Raw genomic sequence first — 23,207 nt, forward strand, 5'->3', positions numbered from 1 at the left:
AGCCAATCTTAAAAGGCTTCATACTATGTGATTCCAACTATATGACATTCTGGAAAAGGCAAAACTATGGGGACATTTATAACATCAGTGGTCACCAAGTAGTAAAGAAAAGGAGGAACAAATTGATAGAGCACAAAGGATTTTTAGGGTATTAAAACTACTCTAATGATACTATAAGTGTGGATACATGTCATTATATATTTGTCCAAAACCATAGAATATACAACGTCACAAGTCACCCTTAACATAATCTATGGACTGTGGTGATAATGACGTGCCAATGTAAATTCATTGATTGTAGCAAATGTTCCTCTCTGGTCAGGGATGTAGATGCATGCATGAAGGCCAGGTATACTTGGGAAATCTCTGTAATTTCTGCTCAATTTTGCTGTGAACCTAAAACTACTCTAAAAATAAAGTCTATTTTCAAGCCAGGCATGATGGCATACAACTGTAATACTAACTATTAGGGAGGCTAAGGCAGGAGGATTCCAAGTTTCAAGCCAGCCTCAGTAATTTAGCGAGACCCTGCCTCAAAATAATAATAATAATAAAAGGGCTGGAGTTGTAACTCAGTGGTAGAGTGACCATGGATTTAATCCCCAGTACTGGGATGGGGGTGGGGGAGAAAAGAAAAGAAGAGAAAACTTAACTCATTCTATAAGACCAATATTACCCTGAGATCAAAGCCAAACAAGACACAGAAAGACTAAGAACCAATATTTCTTATGAACAAAATATTAACATACTGAATTCTACAGCACAGTAAAAGGATAACCAAGTGGGATTTATTCTTGGAATGTAGGGATGGTACAACATGAAAATCAACCAGTATAATACACCATTATTAACAAATGAAAGGGGGGTGTGATCATTTCATTTAACGCAGAACAAGCATTCAAAATAATACCCTTTCATAATTTAAAAAAAAAAACTCAACAAGTTGCTATAGTTGCTTATGGTTTGAATGTGTCCCCAAAAGTTTATGTGTTAGAAGCTTGACCTTCAGTGTGGCAGAGTGGAGAGATGTCGGAATCTTGAAGAAGTGGAGCTTAGGGCAAGGTAACTAGGTCATTAGGAGTGCTGCCCTTGGAAGAGATCACTGCAGTTCTCCTGGACCTCAGCTGGTCCCTGCAAGAGAGGGTGTTACAAAAGAACATATCTGACTCATGAATCTTTCTGGTTTCCTGAAACATCAAGTAATCTCTTCCAAATGTGCTATTGTCATTATGATCCCACTTTCCCTGAGGCCCTCAACAGAACTGAGCAGAAGTTGATGTCACACCTTTAGAACCATGAGCTAAATAACCTCTTTTCATTATAAATTTTCCAGCCAGTTGTAGTTTATTATAGCAACAGAAAAGAACTAATATACTATGTCAACATAATAAAAACCAGATATATTTTTTAAAACACACAGTGAACTTCAATGGTGAAGACTGAAAGTTTTTCCTCTAAGATGAGGAACAAATCAGGGATACCCACTTTCACCATTTCTATTCAACATACTACTAGAAATCCTACTTAGAACAGAAAAGAAGAAGAAATAAAATGCATCCAAATTGAAAAAGTAGTAAAATGATCTCTGTTCGTCTATGCAGATGATATGAACTGATATGTAGAAAACCCTAATGATTCTACACACAAAAAAAATTTTCAGAAATGATAAACCAATTCAGCAAAGTAGATATCAAGTCAACACACACACAAATTAGCTGAATTTTGTATATTAACATTGAACAATCAGAAAAGGAAATTAGGGAGGCAATTCCACTTATGGTAGCCTCAAAAAGAAATCAGATACTAAGGAATTCACCCATGAAGTGAAAGACTTGTATAATAAAAACTATCAAATTTAGATAAAAGAAATTAAAGTGATAGGAGATTCTACAAGGTCCAGTTGGGTGTGCAACAAGGAGATGACAGTGCTGGAGTCACCTGTCCTGAAAACTCTGGAAACTGACAGACAGGAGCTCTCTTCCAAGATAAAGCTCTGCAGTGAAGGAACACAGCTGAACCCAATCCAAACTGAGCAGGGCCAGGACAATCTGGGCAAAGAGAGAGAAAGTCCAGATATATGAGCACGTCTCCGGAAGTTCGAGACCACACACACACACACACACACACACACACACACACTCACGAGTTTCTTATAGCTTTGAGTAAACAATATAAGAGTTCTTGAGCCCTGAAGCTAGTAAAACTATCTTGGCCACCTGAAAAGTTGCAAACAGAAAAAAAAAAGTTAGAATCTTAAAGTTATTAAAAAGAAAAAAAGAGGGCTTGGGATATAATCGGTGGTAGAGTACTTGCATGCGTGATGCCCTGGATTTAATCCCCAATACCCAGACAACAACAATAACCCCACTAAGGAACAGAATAATGCACTAAGGAGAATGAAATCATATCAGATAGACAGGCTTACAAAATAGACAAAAATTAATATTGCAAAATGAGCTAAAATAACGTAAACAGTGGTTGAGTTCAATCCCAGGCAGTCCCCCTACCACCTACCCTGCCAAAAAAAAAAAAAAGTAAAAAAAAAATTCCCTCAAAAATCACACAGTTTCTTCCTTGTGGAAATATGAGAAGAATTAACTTCTCAGATTAGAAGCTTATGTCCAATACTTGCCACCATCCATGAATAGCCAAATTCAACAACAGTTCCAAGGATGTTTGGAGTTGACCCAGAGGATCCATTTAAAACTCTGGAATCCAACTCTGCTACATACCACTGTTGATCTAAATCCTTATCATCCTTCAAGATCTACAGGATAATCTCCCATCTTTCAGTGCCCATACTATTATGGTTACATTTTTATTGCTTTTTTTTTTTTTTGGTAGCAGAGACTAAACCTAGGGATGCTTAACCACTGATCCACATCCCCAGACACCCCTTTTTCTTATTTTTTTTTTTTTATTTTGAGACAGGGTCTTGATAAGTTGCTTAGAGCCTCACTAAGTTGCTGAGGCTGGCCTTGAACTTGTGATCCTCCTGATTCAGGCTCCCCACTCACTGGAATTATAGGCAGGCACCTGGCTTCACTGCTATTTTTATAGATTAGTCATTTGTAATCAGCTTGTTTTTATATTTCTTAAGCTTCAACTTTTCACTTTTGTGTGTGTGTGTGTGTGTGTGTGTGTGTGTGTGTGCTGGAAATTCAACACAGAGCCTTACATGTGTTGGGCAAGTGTTTTGCTTCTGACCTATATCCCTAACTCCAAAACTTCAAGCTTCTTTAGGACAGATGTCTATTTAGTTCATCCTTCTGTGTGCAGAAGACCTGCCTCCATACAGAGGAGGAGCCCAACACATGCTTGTTAAATTTAATCTCCATAGAATCACACTAGGTCTTGTGTCACCTAAGGATGATTGGTTGAGGATACAGGGAAGATGGAAGGAAGGGGAAAAGGAAGGATAGAAGAAAGAAAGGAAAGAAGGAAGGAACACAGAAAGGGGAGACTATTGGGCTTGTTTGCTCAAATATGTTTATGTATCAGGACACTTTAGAAGGTGTGATGTGCTCTGTTGAGACTACAACAAGGTCATAATGGCATGGGGCCATGTTTGCCTCATCTGAAGATAAAAGTCATCATTAACGAGAACCAAATGCACACCGTCTCCCCCTGCCCTAAGGATGTAAAATGAGTAGAGAAAGGAAATGGATTACCATTTAGGATACAAATAAAGCTTGTTTTCTTCCAAAAAAAAAAAAAAGAAATTAAAGAAGACATAAATAAATGAAAAACATTCTTTGTTCATGAATTTGAAGACTTATTATTGTTAAGATATAAATACTATCCAAAGTATCTATAAATTTCATGCAACCCCCTGTCAAAATCCCAATGATTTTTTGATTCATACTGAAATTCACAGATAATCCTTTATCTCAAATAGCTAAAGCAATCTTGAAAAGGAAGAACAAAGCTGAAGAACTCACACTTCCTGATTTCAAACTTACTATGATAAAATAATGAAAATAATGCAGTACTGGAACAATGTATAATTTCACATACAGTGCACACAAACTCCAAAATCTCTACATCTTTACCAACAATTATTTTCTGGGTTATTTATTTTGTTTTGTTTTTATACCTAATTGGCATGAAGTGGTTTCTTGAAAAGGAAGAACAAATAGAGAGACTCTACAATAGAGAGACCAGAAATACATCCTTGAAAATATGGTCAAGTGATTTTTGACAAGAGTGCCAAGACTATTCAATGGGGAAAAGACAGTCTTTATAAAAAGATGGTGTTGGAAATGTAAAAGAAAGAAGTTGAACTCTTATCTTATACCATATACAAAAGGCAATTCAAAAGAAATAAAAAACCTAAATTTAAGAATTGAAACTATAAAATTCTTAGAAGAAAACAAAACAGAACTTTACAAAATTGGATTTAATAGTGGTTTCTTGGATATGGCTCAAAGATACAGGCAACAAAAGAAAAACTGACAAATTGAACTTCATGAAAATATTTTTAAAAACATGTACTCCAAAAACATGTAATTGGCTAGGGATATAGGTTTTTGTAGAGTGCATTCTTGCATGCTTAGGGATATCCTGGCTTCAAACTCCAGCACCAAAAAAAAAAAAAAGGAAACACTATCAAGAGAGTAAAAAGGCAACCCATAAAATGGGAGAAAACATATCTGATAAGGGTTTAATATTCCCAATAAAACTCAAAAACAGAAAAACCAACCCAATTTAAAAAATGGGCAAAAGACTTCACTACACATTTTTCCAAAGATATACAAGTGGTCAACAAACACGTGAAAAGATGGTCAACATCTGTAGTCATTGGAAAAATGCAAATTGAAAACATAAATGAGAAACCACTTCATGCCAATTAGGTATAAAAACAAAACAAAATAAATAACCCAGAAAATAATTGTTGGTAAAGATGTAGAGATTTTGGAGTTTGTGTGCACTGTTTGTGAGTATGTGAAATTATACAATTGCTGTGTAAAAAGTATGATAGTTCCTCAAAATTTAAAAATATAATTATCATATAATATATAGTAGTATATATATTATACTATATATAATATAGTAATTCTGCTTCTGGATATAGATCCCAAATAAGTGATAGAAGGGTCAAGACTCAAACATATCTGCATAGCTGTATTCATAGCTAAAATGTGGAAGCAACCCAAATGTCCATTGACAGATGAGTGGATAAGAAAAATGTGGTTAATACATACAATTGAATATTATTGAACTTTAAAAAGGAAGACAATTCTTTTCTTTCTTTCTTTCTTTTTTTTTTTTTTTTTTGGTATCAGGGATTTAACCCAGAGGGTTTTAACCATTGAGACACATCTTCAGCCCTTTTAATTTTTTCAGACAGGCTCTCATACTACATTGCTTAGGGACTCACTAAGTTGCTGAGGCTAACTTTGATCCTCCTACCTCAGTCTCCTGAGCCTCTGGGATTATGGGTAATACATGACTGGCTAAGGAAGGTAATTCTAATATACGCTGCAATATGGATAAATCAAGTGAAATAAGCCAGTTTCAAAAAGACAAATACAGTAAGATTCTTCTCATATGAGGTAATTAGTCAAAATCATGAAGAAGTGAAATGGTGGTTGCTAGCTGAGAGGAGTGGGGAATTATTGTTTAATAGGTATAGGTTTTCAGTTTTGCAAGATGAAAAGCATTCTAGAGGCAGATGGTGGTTATGGTTGCACAACATGAATGTATTTAATAGCATTGAACTATACATTGAAAAATGGTGGTGATGATAAATTTTATGTAAAAATAGAGGGGAATTTGATACCATAACTCCTCAAGTGCAAGCTATTTGGGGGGTTTTCCTTCACAACAAAGCTTCTCCAGAAGGTTGTCTATAATTGATTCCACCATTTTGTTTCTTATTTTCTTCTGAAATCACTCCAGTTTATCTTCCATCTCGATTACCACACTACAGTGTCTTTTGTCATAGTCTTCCAACTTGACCAATCTAGGATCTTTTCTATCATTATCTTATGTGTTTCTCAGAAGCATTTGATACATTAACCTTTCTCTTCTTCCTCAAACACTCTCTTTCCTTGGTGTTGGTGCCTGTGCCTCTCCCCACATCCTCATTATTCTATTTTATTTGCTACATCATTACTCCTTCCCAGTCCTCTTCCTCTTCTTGCTCTTTCTCCTTTATCCATTCTCTAAATATCAGAATGTGTGCACTTACTCCTCAAACATTCCTCACGTGATCTCATACATTCCTCAAGCTGTAAATATCTGTATATACTAAATGATTCCCAAATCTCTACTTTCAAGTTAGCTTGCTGAGCTGGAAACTCATTCAACTATTTATTTGATGTCTCTATTCAAATGTTCAATATGTAATCTAACCAAAACAGAACTTTTCTCACTTACTCAATTTTCCCTTAGTAAAGGGCACATACACTCTTCCTTCTATGTAAGGGAGATAGGTGGGATATCTTTGCTCATTTTTCTAAAACTCCTCATTTTATTCAAAGCAAGCTTTATTGGATCTCTTTTCAAAACACATGAAGAATTCCTCTGTCTCCAATCTTCCCTCCTGCTTTTCTATAATTGTTGAACATATTATAGAACATTTCATTTATTTGTTTACTGTCAATCTCACCAGCCTCATGAGCTTCACAAGTGAAGGGAATTTGGTCTGATTTATTCTGTGCTATCCCCTTATGGCCTAGAATATGACCTGATGCTCAACATGCATTTGTTAAATGAATGAAAGAGTTTAGTAAGAACCAGACATGCAAAAATACATTCATAATGAGTCAGGCATGGTGGCACATATCTGTCATTCCCAGATACTTGTGAAGGAGGAGGATTGAAAGTTCTAGGCCAGCCTGAGCAATTTAGTGAGATCCTATCTCAAAAAAAAAAAAATGGTCTAGGGATATAGCTCAGTAGTAGGGAGCCCCTGGGTTCAATCTCTAGTATTAGAAAAAAATTACACACACAGAATGTATTTTAAAATGGGAATATGTATAACATTTAGAAAAGAGATTATTTCCAGGTCTTTTTGAAGTTGGGACAGCTTTAGTCTGTCTCTTTTTATGAAAGAAAAACAAAAACAAATGCAAGAATAAAGAGAACTCTGAAAATGTTTGCCTTAATTTTTCTCTTAAATATGTATATTTAAACACAGTAGACAAGTAATTATGCCAAATATTTATTACTTTCTAAAAGATTAAAAAATTATATAGAAATAGTGATTCAACAACTGATGGAAGCAATGAAAAGATTTCGAGAGCTGTATTTGTCCAGAGAAGCAAGGATGAAGGTAAGTAAAGTAAGATATATGTGTGGTATGAAGAAAGATATAAACATATTCAAAAAGATGAAGAACTCTTTTTTTCTAGAAGAGTGAGAAAGGAGAGGTCTCAACTATATAAGACAAGCTACTTAGAACCTTTATGAAGTCAAAGTGATGATGGTGACAACTGATTAGGGGAGTACCCTATTAATTAATATTTAACAGATAGAAACTAAAGACCTGTCAACTTCATTTCTAAGAATCTATCCTACAAAGATAATAACAAAAGTACATTAAGATACATTCACAGGAATACTGTTGCAGTAATATTTATAATGGCAAAAAAGGAAACAGCCTTGTTTTGCAACTACAGGGAAATAAATTATTACATATCATATTATGAAATTCCATGCAGTCATTAAAAATAGCTTAGACAGTCTAAAATTTAATGTCTAGAAAAAGATCCCTAATATACTGTATCTATGAAAAAGCAAGTTTATATGAAATTTAAATTTTTTACCAAAAACAAAATACACTTGTATTCATCTACATGTTTATCTAGAGATGTCTTGTTAGCATAGGAAAAACACAGGTGAGATTGAGGGATGACACTTGATAACAGGAATACAGGAGTTTCATCTTTTACCTAATTTTTGTTTTTTGGTTCTTCATAATTAAACTTTTCTTGTTTTGTTGGTTTTCCTTCCCTGCATAAATATTTTTTAAATGCTATAATAGATTGAGCATAAAATTAAGTGAGATAAGCATGGAGACTAAGAAAAGATTCTGAGAATGGATTGGATTTGATCACTATTGTCCAATCATATCTATAAAAAAGTCAGACAATTGGATTGTTAAACCAACATTAGAAGGTTGAAAATTCAATATAGTCATTAAAAAGAGGGCATGTTTGGTACTCTGTAATTATTGTATTAAGAAGAAAAAATAAACAAAAGCAAAGAAAAGATAAAGGAAGAGGAAAGGAGAAAGAAAAGAGAAAGGAGAGTTAGAAGAGATTTGGATTTGACTACATTGTTACACATGCAAAAGGTTCTGAGTTTGATCCTCAGCCCTGGAGTGGGTGGGGCGGGTGTAGTGTGAGGAAAAGACCTCCCCCTCAAAGAAATCCCCAGAGAAACCAATTATTCAAATGACTTAACAAAAGCTTTTTGGTATTAAAAAAAATTATATTTAATTGGGGTAAAGTTTCAGAAGTCTTGATTTTGTGTACTTAATTTGGGAACAACATGATCTGATTCAAAACCTTCACATTCTCCTGAACTGATAGTTCCTTATTTCTAAGACAGGGGGAAAATCTTGAAATTGTACCTCTAAAATTTCCCAAGTAAATAGTAATATGACCTTGAAGAAGTCATTGCTTAATCAGAGTCTCCTATCCATAATGCAGGGATAATATTACTTATCTCTTGTGCTGTTGGGCTGTTACCAGCTCTATAGGAGATATCATGTGATTAAAGCTTTGAAAAAACAATTCTCCATTTTCATGTTTAAACATCTCCTTCTAATCTCACACACAAAAAAATTTATTTTGAAATAATTTGAATTACAGATGGTTGCAAAAATTAAACATATAGGTCATGCATTACCCTATAGTCAGCTTCCTATAATAATGTCAACTAACTCTAAAAGTATGATCAAAACCAGGAAGTTAACATTGATACAATACAATTAACTAAATACAAACATTATTTAAAGTGTTTGTCCTACAAATATCCTTTTTCTGTTTCAGCATCCAATCTGAGATTTCATACTGCATTTTGTTGACATTCGTTCCTTGTCTTTCATGGTCTTCATACTTTTGATGAGTACTGATGAGTACTGAAAACATCCATTGTTTCTGCCTATTGGTAAACACTTGTAGAATCATCTTCCTATATCAACCCAGTCTCAGTCCTGAAGAAGGTATTTGAACTACACTCTTTGATTTTTTCACAGTTAACTATGCAGATTTCTTACTTTCATTCTGATCTGTAATCTTTAATCTCCACTACCTCTATTTTTAACCATTCCTTCCTCAGGTAATTCTGGAGAATAATTACCTGTATTTTCAGTTTCAATACAGGTTGAACTTCCCTAACCTGAAAATCCAAAAGCTGAAATGTTCTAAAATTCAAAACTTTTGATGTGCCAAAATGACACCGAAGTAGAAAATTCCATATGACCGCATGTGAAAGGTCAGTCAAAACATGCACACTAGAAATACTGCATAAAATTACCATCAGGATATGTGTATGTCTATGAAACAAATGAATTTCATGTTTAGACTTAGGTCCCATTCCCAAGATGTCTTATTATGTATATGTGAATATTCTAAAACTAAAAAATTATCTAAAACACTCTGGTTCCAAGCATTTCAGATAACAGATACTCAACCCATAATTATTCTATAAGACACAGTTTTTAGGTTAACTACAATTTAATCTCCCTGCCATGATACATTTTATTAAAAAGTTGCATTGTAGAACTAACTCTTTAGCATATAAAAAGTCGCAGGCCAGGTGGTACACACTTGTATTCCCAGCTACTCTGGAGGCTGAGTCTGGGTAATGTAGTGAGACCTCCATCTGAAAAAAAAAAAAAAAAAGGCAGCTGTATCATGCTGAAAGTCTATGAATAAGAAGATAGCAGGAAAATCAAAGCTCATTTAGCCACTACAACATTATTATTATTTTTTTATTGTGTGTGTGTGTGTGTATGGTTTTATAACATTTGTACAAGTACCCTAATTTTCACCATTTTAACTTTCCTAAATCACAGTTGTGAAATGTGTGATTCAAGATAAAACTTGGGATTAGCTGAGATCCAAGAACCAGAGAGGAAATCCATATAATTAAATACAATGTTTTACACTGACTACATTTATCAGAATATCAGGCTTTCTTAGAAATTCCCATCAAGTATTTTGACTGGAAGATAAATTGTGAAGATATAGATCCACTACTGATTGTAAAATATTGCTTCCTTGGGCTTACTTTTAAACTTTTAATGGAAAATTTTAAAAATAAAATGTATAGAATAGTATAATGAATCCCAATGTACCCTGTGCTCCCCTTCAACAAGGACTGACTCATGGGTACACTTGTTTCATTCATATCCCAGCAATAAATAGTCTTGCTTGTGTTTTAGAGCAAACCCAGAGCTCATATCATTTCATCCTTAAAAATTTCAGAAGCATTCTTGAGAGATAAGGACTTTTACAAATAAAACAATAACCATACCTAAAAGTTTATCAATAACTCTTCAATCTCATCAAATATCCAGCAAGTGTTTGAATTTTCCATTTTCTAATAATTGCTTTTTTTTTAACAGATGATTCAAGTTAGGGTTCTAAGAAGTTCCATACATTTCATGACTTCTCTGTTTACACTTTAAATTAACCAGAAGAACAAGAAGCAATTGATTCTGAGGGCTATGACTCACACCTGTAATACCAGCTTCTCAGGAGGATGATACAGGAGGATCATGAGTTCAAAGCCATCCTCAGCAAAGGAGAGGCGCTAAGCAATGCAGTGAAACCCTGTCTCTAAATAAAATACAAAACAGGGGATATGGCTGGGGATATGGTTCAGTGGTTGAGTGCCCCTGAGTTCAGTCCAAGTTCAATCCCCGGTACCCCCTCCCCCCGCAAAAAAAGAAGCAATTGATTATTTTTTCAAATGTCTTTTAATCTATAGATTCCTACTCCCTCCCTCTGCATTTATTTGTTAAAAATCATATCATTTGTTCTATAACTTTCCAAGGCCTGAACTTTGCTTATTGCATTCCTGATATGTACTTTAACATGTCCCTGTACCTTTTGCATGTTTTATGAACTTTTAATTGGATGTAGAAGATTGATCAGATACAGAGTTTTTATTTGGGGAGTGTAGTATTGTCAGGGCAAGATTATCTCATATATGGTAGTGTGGTTTTCATTAGGAAGCACATAACATCTAGTTGCTTCTCCATCTCTTAATTTATTAGGGTTTGCAAAATGGTGAAATACTGTTATTCCTTATTTACTTCTTAGCAACAATGTATCTTTAAAAATAGAGAAACTTCTTTTCACCTACTGTATTAGTTTCTGGAGGGTGTTATAATAAATTACTATAAACATAGTTCATAAATTAACAGAAGTTTATTCTGTCACAGTTCTAGAAGCCAGAAGTCCAAAATAAAAGTGTTGCAGGGTCTCACATCCTCTAGAGGAGAATCTATTCTTTGGCTCTTCCAACTTCTGGTGGTTGGTGGCATTCTTGGTGGCTACCAATATGCTTTGTGACTGCATCACTCCAATTTCGACCATTATATCATATTTCCTACTCCTTCTATTATCTTTGTTCTTTCTTTTAAAAGGACATTTGACATTGATTTAGGGCCCACCTAGGTAATCTGACAATCCAAGATGATATCATCACAAAATCTTTAAAGTAAATTATACCAGTGGAGATTCTTTTCCTAAACAAGGCAACATTTACAGGTTCCAGAGATTAGGACATGGCCATATCTTTTTTTGGAACAACCATTCAACCCACTATTCCTACTATTTGATACTTAGTGGTCCAGTTCATTTAGGAAAGGCTGGATAAGGCTTCTTTTTACTTACCAATCTTTAAATAATGAGTCATTTCCCTAGCATCCTTCAATGGGAATTTCATATTTCATTCTTTTAGAAGCACTATAAGTAATGTATTAAAATATTTGATGTAATTCAGCTTACTGCAAGTACTATCCTATTGATTCTCAAAGGCTAACTAAAATTTCTTCATGTTGGTTCCTGAAATTTTTGAGATGATAATATTAGTCTTCTAGATTCCTTCCAAGTTGAATTGTGTCCCTGAAAAAGATATGCTTAAAAATGTAGCTCCAAGTACCTCAGAAAGTGACCTTATTTGGGATTATAACTTTTCCAAAGGCAATCAAATTAAAATAAATTTGTCCCTAAGCCAATATGACTGATAAAAAAAGGGAAATTTGGGTACAAAGACAGATGTACAGAGAGAAAATGATGTGAAGACATAGGAGAATGTCACATAAAAATGGAGGTAGAAATAGAACTGATGTACTTATAAACCAAATATATTAGTCAGTTCTCTAGAGGAACAAAATCAACAGGACATATATTTTTATGATTATAAAAGCAGATTTATTAGATCGGCTTACATGATCAGAAGCAGGATAGTTTCACAATGGCCATCTGCATGCTGGGGAGCTGGAAAAATCATTAATTGCTCAGTCTATGACGATGGAGCCTCAGAACAAAAGCGACCGATGTAGTACCAGCCTGAGACTGAAGGCCTAGAAACTGCCCCCAAAGAATCACTATTCAGAGTCCATGTTGGAAGAGTGAAGAAGATGGACTCCAATGTCCTTGGGCAATGGCAGCAACAATAGATAGCACTGCTCAAAAAGAATGGAGCTTGCATCCAAAGCAGCTTCCTTATTCTTCTGCATTTTTTCTATTTATGTCCCTAGTCTATTGGACAGTGCCACCCATATAAGAACTGATATTAAGTTAATCAATATTGTCAATAAATATGGTGCTACATAATAAAGGAATAAGAGAGGCAAGATGCACAAACATATTCTTTTTTTTTTAGAGAGAGAGAGTGAGAGAGAGAATTTTTTAATATTTATTTTTTAGTTTTTGGTGGACACAACATCTTTATTTTATTTTTTTATGTGGTGCCGAGGATTCAATCCAGCGCCCCATGCATGCCAGAGAGCATGCTATCACTTGAGCTACATCCCCAGCCCACAAAATATTCTTAACAAAACAATATACACATGACAATTAACAGACCTTATTTTTAATCATGTGACCATAACTGATACTTTTATCTACTTTCTCTTACCCATTCGGTATTCTGTCTATTTTCAGTGAGCACATCAGTGGGTCCTGGTTTTTACATGGAGGAATTATCCATGTAAAAGGGGTCCGGCGGAGCGTCGGAGGGAGAGACCACACAGAGACTTACTTCATGCAATTGCAGAGGGGCATTTATTGGGGATCCGTTCCAGCACGCTGGGGCTCTGTGCTCACTCAAGAAGGGAGAGCAGCCCAGAGCCCGGAGCAGAGGTCAAGCAGAGTTTAAATACACTTTCTGGAGAGGGCGGTGGGCTTTGCATACATCAGAACAAATCATCATGAAGCTCGGGAATATTGAACAACAACTCTGAGACGGGATTAGTACATTCATTGGCGGGAACAATCAGGGCAGGGGTGATTGGTCATTTCTAAGCGGGGTACACATTTAAACTGATTGGTTTTGGAGCCTAGATGCTTACATGCCATGCTACCTGGAGCCCTTAGCTATTAAACAACCAGGGAATCAATGGAGATATTTACTGGGCAGTTCCAGCATTGTCCTAACAGCTACAGAGATTACAGGTTCCGGGGGTAGCAGAAGAATTTTAACAATACCTAGGCTTTACTTTTTAGCCCAGTCTTTTACACTTTAACTCAAGCTTTTGCAGCTTAGAATCAGCTTAGAAATTTTACCTTTACAATCCATATCTTCATTCCTAGAGGGTCTGAGACATTTATCATTTACCATGGATTGGATTGGAGGGTCTGAGACATTTATCATTTACCATGGATTGGATTGGAGGGTCTGAGACATTTATCATTTACCATGGATTGGATTGTTCTATTTCCTCTTGACCTTAATAACAGGATATGGTAATGCTAAGAGATGCCCCAAGGGATCTCCTATATTCCAGACACTCTTCCTTACCTCCACTGTGGAGTAATAGTTCTATTTATCCTTGGTAATCTGGATCAATCACCCTTATCAACATGTAACTGCCTTCTTAACTTGTTGACCAGAGGCATGAGGAGCCCAAAGTAGCCAAAAGGAAATCTTAACTTTTAGTTTAATGGAATCATTGCTGTGCCTCCTGGCAAAAGCTTCTCAGCTCTGGAACTAAGATTTCTAGACCAGCAGAGCATAAAGTTGTAGGGACAAGAAGCAAATTTTTTTCTAGCTGTTCACTAGGGGTAACAGTGAGTAGTTCCATTCCTGTTTCTACCCCTTGATTCCTGGACCAGTGAATCCTAGCTAGAGGAGAAGTAGTACCACATAGTAATTGCTTAAAGATTATCCCACTACAGATCTACAGCCAAATTATGGTGCTTTAAAGTCACTTGGAGAAGTTCCTTTCTTTCTCTTTTTTTCTTGTAGTTGTTGATGGACAGATGCCTTAATTTTATTTATTTTTATGTGGTGCCGAGGATCAAACCCAGTGCCTCATACATGCTACGCAAGCACTGTGCCACTGAGCTACAGTCCCAACCCCAAGAAGTTCCTTTCTGTGTTATGTAATATTTAGTTAGATTGAGTTGCTTTGCTTTATTTTTGGTTTGGGGAGCTTCTTTTCAAAAGTTAATTTTTTATAACTAAGTAAAATATATATATATGTTTCTTTCACTTCTAAAAATTTAAGTAGATTTCAATAAGTCTAGTTTCTTTTCCTGTCTTTTCCACACTATTTTCTCCTTGTTTTTGTAGGTAACCTTTGTTTGTTTAAACTATGGTTTCTTTTTAAAATCTAAGCAAGCTTAATATGCACATTTATATATTTCTTCTTTTCTTAAATGATGACATACCAGGAACACTTTTTTCTACCTTGCTTTTTTTTTTTTTTTAACGTAACACTATACCCCAAAGACCATTGCACAGTAGTCCAGAGAGAGAATCCTCACTTTTGTTGCAGTTGTCTCATACTCTCTTGTGTACATGTACCATAGTTTTTATTCAGCCTATTTCCTTATGTGGACATGTGGGACATGGACATATAATCTCTTTATGTGAAATCTTTTTTTTCTTTTTTTGATGTTATAAGCAGTATCACAATGGAGTCCTAGGAATGGCATTACTGAATTAATGGATAAATTCATATATAATTTTTGTTAGATACAGTAGGGAACATATGTAACTAACTAGCTTGATAAATTCCAACAATAAGCCAGCTTTCAGTTCAAGGAGTCATAGCTCATGGCAGCATATAATTATTATATTTACATGCAAAAATTATGCTGCATACTCATGACCTAAGGTATAAAAATTTGCCCAATTACTGCATAAATTAGTCACTAACTACTGGCATCACCAAATGTTCCTATAAAGAGAGTTAAAAAGACCTTTCTTCTGCTTTGCTGATATTGGTGTACTTGTTATACGAGTATCATTACTAATAAAAACATCCACTGAGTACTTGTCGAAGCACTTTCAAGTACTTTTGATCTTCTCAACAATCATAGGTTGATGATTATAATTCCATCTTACTGAACAGAGAAGATTAGTTACAGCAGATGACAATACAATAAATTAGTGGCAAAGTCAAGTCCTATTCTACCAAAACTCCATGCTAAATTATTTTTCTAAGCCACCAAGCTGCTTATATATATTGGGATATATGAGAACTTCAAGTTGGTTGTTGTTTTTAGATATTAAGTAGCAGTTTTGAATTATAAGAGAGGAAGAGAATACTAAAAATTTTTTAAATTTCCTCCTCACATATAGTATTAATGAATCCATTTTCTGTTGCTATAACAAAATACATACAGTTGGAAATGTGTAAAGAAAAGAGGTCTATTTAGCTGTTTCATAGACTGAAAGTCCATGCTTGGTTGGCCTCATTTGTTCTGCCATGGTGAAGGTGTCGTGGGAGTACATACCAGAAGGGGTGAACACATGGCAAGACAAGAAGCCAGAGACTAGGGAAGAGCCAGTCTTGCTCCTTTATAACAACTCACTTTTAGGAGAACAACTCACTCTGTGCCAGACCAGTATCAATCTCTACATTTTCCCCCACTGCAGATTTAACTCAGGGGAATTTTACCACTGAGCAATATCCCCAGCCCTTTTTATTTTTTGTTTTGAGACAGGGTCTCGATAAATTGCTTGGCCTTGCTGAGTTGCTGAGGCTGGGTTTGAACTTAAGATCCTCCTTCCTCAGCCTCCTGAGTTCGGATTACAAGTGCACAAACCATGCCTGGCTCCAGTATCAATCTCTTCTAATGACAGTGGCCCCAGTGACAAATTGCCTTGCATGTAGGCCCAACCTCTTCAAAGCTCCACATTGCCATGCTAAGAACAAAGTTTCCTTTCTATACTTGAAACCTTGGGGGCCAAACTATAAGCAAATCATAGCACATGTATAGAAGTAACTTGTGGAGGCCACAATTTCGTCTTTCATATACCATATAAAAAATTACTGCATGTGAAAATTTTTCTTTTCCTTTTTTTTTTTTTAGCAAAAAACTAAAAAAAAAAAAACCCAAAAAAAACAAAAACAAAATCCTGCAACCAAACAGATGCAATTTAAATATATTAAAATTGTTTTGGTAAGACTGAAAAACAGCAGCCTAGTTTTAATAACCTAAATGAGTCCTATTGAGCTGGGTGTGGTGTCATGTGCCTGTAATCCCATCGACTCAGAAGGCTGAGGGAGGAGGATCACAAATTCAAAATCAGCCTCAGCAATTTATGGAGGCCCAAAGCATCATAGTGAGATCATCTCAAAAAAATAAAAAATAAAAAGGGCTGGGGATGTGGCTGTGGTTAAGTGCCTCTGGCTCAATCCCTGGTACCCACCCCCGCCGACCCCCCAAAACTGAAAAGAATGCTGCAATTGTGCACTATATTTTATAATAGGAACTTTTATTATGATTAGTAGTAGGTGAAAAGGAAAGCTTTTTCACTCTTATATTCTCCTAAAGTACAGTTGCTGAGTATGTAAGAGCTGTGTGATGCCTAAATACATTAGATTATTGTTTTATTATTGAAGAAAATGGAGGTAAAGGAATGTGACAAGGTTTTAGTTTAAGCCTCTTTCCATGATCAGCCGTTTTTTACTTTTTTCTTGGTATTATTGCTAAAATATTCATTTGAACAGTAAAATATTTAAATGCCTGGACACCAAGGTTTGGTATCATTTTGTTTAGCATACATCACAATTTATATATTGATTGTTTTCTTTTCTTTTGTAGCTATCCAGTGTCTAGAGAGTATATTAACATATATAAAAGAGAGGAGTTAACTTTTTATCTTCCCAAATAAAACATTTTGAAGATAGGAAAAAAGATTCATCACAAAGAAAAAAGCATTATAATATATCTGTCTATACATGGCTGCCACAAAATATGAGTTTGTATTTTGAAAATCTAGTATGCTTTATATAAATAGCTATTAAAATTATGTTACTCAAGCTTTTGGGAACAAAGAATTAGAAGTTCAGATAAAAGTTCAGATATTTAAATATGACACTAAATCTAGTCCTTTAAAAAAAAAAAAAACAAGGGGCTGGGGATGTGGCTCAAGCGGTAGCGCGATCACCTGGCATGCGTGCGGCCTGGGTTCGATCCTCAGCACCACATACCAACAAAGATGTTGTTGGTATGTGGTGCTGAGAACTAAAAAATAAATATTAAAAAAATTCTCTCTCTCTCCCCTCTCTCACTCTCTCTTAAAAAAACAAAAACAAAAACAAAAACAAAGCTTTTTTTGTGTGTGTGGTGCTGAGGATCCAACGTGGTGCCTCACACATGCTAGGCAAGCGCTCTACCACTGAACCACAACCCCAGCCCTAAATCTAGTCTTATATAGGAAAATTTTCCTGCTTAAAAATTTTCAGTTTTGTAAAACAAATGACTGTAGCTTCCATAGATTTAGGCCCACAAATTTGATACCTGAGTAGAAAATATCACTTTCTGAAACTAAAATGGCACATATGTATTGTTGTTGAGAGCCATAGTTTAGTTGGAGTGTCGCCGGGCATTTTGCTAGAGGAAATGGTTGAAAGGTGACCCTGCTCTGGGATTAGGGCGGCTCCGGGGGATTAGGGCGGATCCTCCAGGGGCATAGGGCAGCTCTAGGATTAGGGTGGATGCTGCTGCCTGGGGCCCACTACTTTGGAGTTCCCCTTGAGTTCTTGCGGGTTCCAGGAGAATTGGCTCGTGGAGCCCCGTGGAGAGAGTGTGTTCCTGGGAAGTGTGTGTAGAGGGCCGGTGAGAGTTCAGGAATAAAGAGTTGCTGTTTGAACCTACAAGGCTTTGTGGCGGCTCGGTTATTTTGTGCCCAGACAGACTGCGGCATATTGTAACTGAAGGTATATTGCAGCTAAAGGAAGAATTGGAAAACCAATAAATTGGAATGAAATCCATGATGATTACCAGACGTCAGGTTCATGGGCTGGAAAAAGAAAGAAATTTGGGAAAATTTTAATCAAGTGCATTGTTGCAATCTAAAAGGTGTAAAAAGACACAGACTCAGTATACAGGAAGTCTGAAAGTTTTAAAGAGGTCTTTTATCCACACTCCATTATTCATAAATCAGACCCAATAGAATATACATCTCATCAATTTCGGTATAGAAGATTTTTGAAGAAAACAAATTTCACAGATTTACTTCCATGTCCTGTTTGTATTGTTCTTAAATTTAATTGATGGCAAAAACACCTGACTGCTTAGTTAAGAATACCAAATGGGAAGGAAGAAAAAATGGGTGGAAGGTTAGGGACTCCGTGTGTGAACACTTGGTAATATGTACATAAAGAGGAAACCAAAAGTCCTCTTAAAATAATATGTAGTAAGTGTAACCTCCTTGCTTAGCATCTGGATGGCCCTATTAAGTGACAGCTGCCAATTTTAAGAAAAATTCTGCTTTCCCCACCCAAGAGCATTTCTGAGAAAATCTCACCACTCCTTCATACCACCCAACCCTTCACACACACACACACACAGCCCCCAATCCCTGAGCCTGCCCCCATAGAAGTCCCAAATCCCAAGCCCTTTTTGCCACTCTCTGTCTATGGAGAGATGGCCTTTATTTGTCAGCTCTGACAAATAAACTCTTGCGTGTATGGATCTCTGCCTGGTCTCCCTCTTTTATTTCTTGCTCACCTGTCTCAGGTTCCTCACTTTCCTTTCAGTAAGACTTGCCAGGAATGCTATTGTTCATTTTTCAGGCTAGTATAATTTTTTTAGGCTATCATCTGAATATTACAATTTCTGATAGAATTATAACTTCATATACAATGAACACTGATTTCCTGTGAACTTTTTCTTCTTTAAGTGCTATAGACCAGGCAACTCTGCAGAGAACTGCGTGCATATATTTAGTTGGTGTTAAAAGAAGTCTTCAAGGGCTGGAGATGTGGCTCAGCGGTAGCACGCTCGCCTGGCATGCGTGCGGCCCAGGTTCGATCCCCAGCACCACATACCAACAAAGATGTTGTGTCCGCCGAGAACTAAAAAATAAATATTAAAAAAAAAAAATTCTCTCTCTCTCTCTCTCCTCTCTCACTAAAAAAAAAAAAAAAAAAGTCTTCAAGTTAATAGACATTCTCTTCATCCATTCACAACCTTATTTACTATCTTCCATTTTCTGAGTACTATTCCCTTGAGTTCCAGGTAGGCTACATCTTTTCCTCTCTGGTAGGATGTCTTTGATAGTCCTCAAATCTGATTTCACTGGCAGAAAACTTTGTTTTGCTTTGTCTTTTTTTAAGGTTTTTTTTTTTTTTTTTAGATGTAGATGGATACAATACCTTTATTTTATTCATTTATTTTTATGTGGTGCTGAGGATCGAACCCAGGGTCTCACATGTGCTAGGCAAGGCTCTACCCACTGAGCTACAACTCCAGCCTCTTTGCTTTGTCTTTTGAGTATAAACTCCCTCAGGCTTCCTGATTGCATTCCTTGTCTCTCTCGAAATTCCTAGAATGGAAAAATCAGGTATTGTGAATTCTGCCTTCTAAACAGAACATTCTCTGTTCTGCAACGAAATGGCGATACAAAGGAAGGATTCACTTGAGTGGCGGAGGTCAAACGCCTATGGAATTGCACCCCAAGATATGGACAAACTGCCTACTCCTAGCAGCAAGAGACCATGTGAGTTGGCGGGCGGAGGATACGTATTTTAGATGTGGTTGGCCATTATACGCTCGCCATGAGGAGTCACAGTAGTTTGGAAATAGGATTTAAAAAACAACAAGGAAAGTTGTACTGTCATCATCCAGTTTTTTTTTTTTTTTTTTTTTTTTAATGGCATTTCCACCACCGTAAGAAGTCATTTAAAGTACCTGGGATAGTAGAGTCCGACCCTTTGCGGCACTTAAGCCCAGAAACTTCCTAGCGGGACTCTTGTAGAGAAAACAGACTGGGGTTTCTAATTCTAGAATGTGGGAAACCGGCCCAAGTCGGCTTTCATCCCCTTTTAAAACACATACAGAATTCCGCGTGCTAAAGGCCCAGCCTCTGGTAGAGGCGCGCACGAAAGGATGCTCGAAATCCGAGCTCACGAATCCAGAGATGACTCCGAATTCAAAATTCAGTTCCGAGTACGAGCGCGCCAGGGGGGGGGCGGAAGCCGCGCCACGTGACCGGCCCTCCTTCGTGGCCATTAATACCGAGGCATTCGCCACTGCCACATTTCCTAGCTCCTAAAGCGAGGGACAACCCTGACACATCTGAGGAGGCGGTGCAATTAGCTCTGAACTCGGGGTCACTAGAACTCGGGCCTCGTCCAGCAGTGCTTTCAAAATCCCTCGTAGGCAAAGGGCTGTCAGAAACTTCCGCCTGGGTGCCAAACACGTGACCGCGTGAGTGTAGGGAAGGCAGCCTTCACTACTCCAGTCCCGGGCCTCCGCCCGCCCAGTACCCTTCACGGCGCGTGACGACGCTGCTCACGGCGGCCTCCGCCCTGGCGCGCCTGCGCACGCGGCTCTCGCGGTGTCTCGCGCTCGGCCCCGCCCACCTCTGCCCCCGCCCTTTCCGCCCCTCCCTCCCCCTCCGCCCTGTCTCTCGGCGGCGGCGGCGGCGGCGGCGGCTCGCGCAGCTTGTTGGCTCGCTATATAAAGGGGAGAAGCAGGCGGACCGGACGGCTGGAGCTGCAGCCGGTGGCGGCAGCGGCGGCGCGGGGAGCGGCGACCGGTGTTGGTTTCCCTCCTTGGCGCGGGGTGGGGAGCGGGCAACGCCCCCCGAACCCCTGAAGGGTCGTGGCTTTTTTTAAAGGCGATTCTCCAGGTTTTTAGCCCGGGAGGAGTACCCCCCTCCTCCTAATCTCACCGCTACCCTTACTCCTTCAGGATCGATTTTGTTTTAAATTTTTGCCCCAGTCTTGCGGTGGCTTGGGCCACCTTCCAGGTCTTCGTTTGTTTCTTTTTTTTTTCTTTTTTTTGGTTTTGTTTTCTTTTCTCGAGGTTGCCCCCCTCTTGTTTGTGTTGTGTGTGGAAATGGCGAACTCGGCAAACACAAACACCGTGGTAAGGACGTGGTTCGGTGGCCGGCGGGGGCTTCGTTCCGGCGGCAGCAACGGCCGGACCGGGCGGGGGCGGGGACGGCGGCGACTCCCGGCCTCGACTCTCCGTCGCCCGCGAGGCCGCCGCCGCCGCCGCTTCCCGCCTCGGGCGGACCGGGCTGGGGCGGCGGGCGCGGGGGGGCGCCGAGGGCTCGCGGCGGCGGGAGGGCGGGGGCGCCAGCGGGCCTGGGGCCTCCGCGGGCGGACCGGGCCGCACAGGCGGTTGGGCCCGGGCGGGCGCGCGGCCCCGACCCCGGCCCCCGTCGCCGGGAGGGCGGGCGGGAACGAGTCGCCGCGTCCCCGGCGGGGGCCAGGCTGTCCGCTGGCTCGACGAGGCTCCCGAGCGGCCGCGCATCCAAAGCCGAGCCTAGGGAATTGGGCGAGCCCCCGAGACCCACTTTAGTGCAGTGGAAGATTGACGGTTACTTTCAGGGTTACTTTGGGTTTCTCTGGCGGTTGTGCTTTGGGAACCATCTCTGGGGCCATTTTATGCTCTTTTTTTTTTAAAAAAAAAAAGGACGAAGGTTGAAAAGCACTTATCTCAGTTCCTTCCGCACGGGTAAAATGGCGAAGGGGAAGCAAAAGCCCCATCGTATCTTCGACTAGCAAAAGCACCGAAACAAACAAAAAAGCCTGCAGTGGTCAAAGTGTCTCCCGCTTTCGCCTTGGAATTTGCCTACTTCTTCCCGCTTGTCCCTTTTTGGTTACTTGCGATCACGTAGGTTTGCAAAAAGCAGTCACATAAATAACCTTTTCAGTCACCAACGCAATGTGATCACTAGTCCACCCAACTCTTAATTATTTTATTATGACAATAAAACACGTTTTTGCCCGATCCCAAATGCCGCAGACAAGCCCGCGGCCGCGCGACACAGTACCGTTGGCGACTCGGGTTGATCCATCATGGCTGCGGCCGCTTACCCTGCTTTTCAGTCCCTGAGCCTTGTGGTCCTCCTCCCTTTGGCTGCCCTGTTTATATAGAGCCATTGCCGCTCTCTAATATAGACTCTGCCAGGATGGGAAGGTGCTTTTCAGGCCTACGTCACCGCCTCTCCATTTAAACACCAGATCCGGCTTTAAATAGTGAGAGCTGCTGAGAGCGGGGCTGGGAGGTGCGTGCTCCCGAGGAGAGAGGCGGGCGCGTGCAGAGCTCTATTTCTAGGTCCTTTTCTAACGCTGTAATTTTGCATCCTACTGGGGCCGCTTAAAAGCCCCAAGTCTTTGTTTTGTTGCAACACCTAGGGTTTGCTTTCATTGTTCAGAGAAATACGCCCAACTGCCGGCTCATTTTTTAGATTTTTTAAAAATTTAAAATCACATGACATTTTTCTTGGATTGGAAGGTGTCTTATTGTCGGAAATTTTTCAAACCTTTTCTATATTAAATGGTAGCTGTAATGGACTGCATGGGTTTGAGTTTACTGTTCACCAAGTATTCAGAAAATATGTTACAACTATATCTTATAATATTTTCTCATGTTTTCCTATAATTATCCTAGAAACGAAGCTTTTCAAAGAAATAGGCAAGTGGCTAAAGCCCATATAGGATTTCATGTCCACAGTACACTGATGGGTAAGGGGAAATGCAATAAGAGACGGCAAACTGCATTTTAAAAAATTTAAATTCTAAGTAGGCCGTGTTTTTATTGCAT

At 38.4% G+C, this 23,207-nt stretch overlaps 1 protein-coding gene and 1 long non-coding RNA gene across 3 annotated transcripts in view; one reads left to right on the forward strand and one right to left on the reverse strand.

The window, feature by feature from the left end:
* Nucleotides 1-816: 816 nt before the first annotated feature.
* On the reverse strand, nt 817-22,630 carry LOC144255342 (uncharacterized). Of its 2 annotated transcripts, XR_013343724.1 has the most exons (4): nt 22,435-22,630; nt 9,783-9,837; nt 1,939-2,048; nt 817-1,131 (listed from the first exon to the last, which is right to left on the reverse strand). It is a non-coding gene; the product is annotated as an uncharacterized LOC144255342 (long non-coding RNA). The 2 variants fall into 2 exon arrangements; XR_013343725.1 differs by lacking the exon at nt 9,783-9,837.
* The window catches only part of Gtf2a1 (general transcription factor IIA subunit 1), a 35,211-nt gene continuing 33,099 nt past the window's right edge, over nt 21,096-23,207 (forward strand). The window contains exon 1 of the mRNA XM_026401671.2: nt 21,096-21,521. Coding sequence (XP_026257456.1) covers nt 21,492-21,521 — 30 coding nt within the window. The 5' untranslated portion in view covers nt 21,096-21,491. The remainder of the gene's footprint in view (nt 21,522-23,207) is intronic.

The sequence above is a fragment of the Urocitellus parryii genome, chromosome 6 (genome assembly GCF_045843805.1).
Source record: "Urocitellus parryii isolate mUroPar1 chromosome 6, mUroPar1.hap1, whole genome shotgun sequence".
Classification (NCBI taxonomy): Eukaryota; Metazoa; Chordata; class Mammalia; order Rodentia; family Sciuridae; genus Urocitellus; species Urocitellus parryii.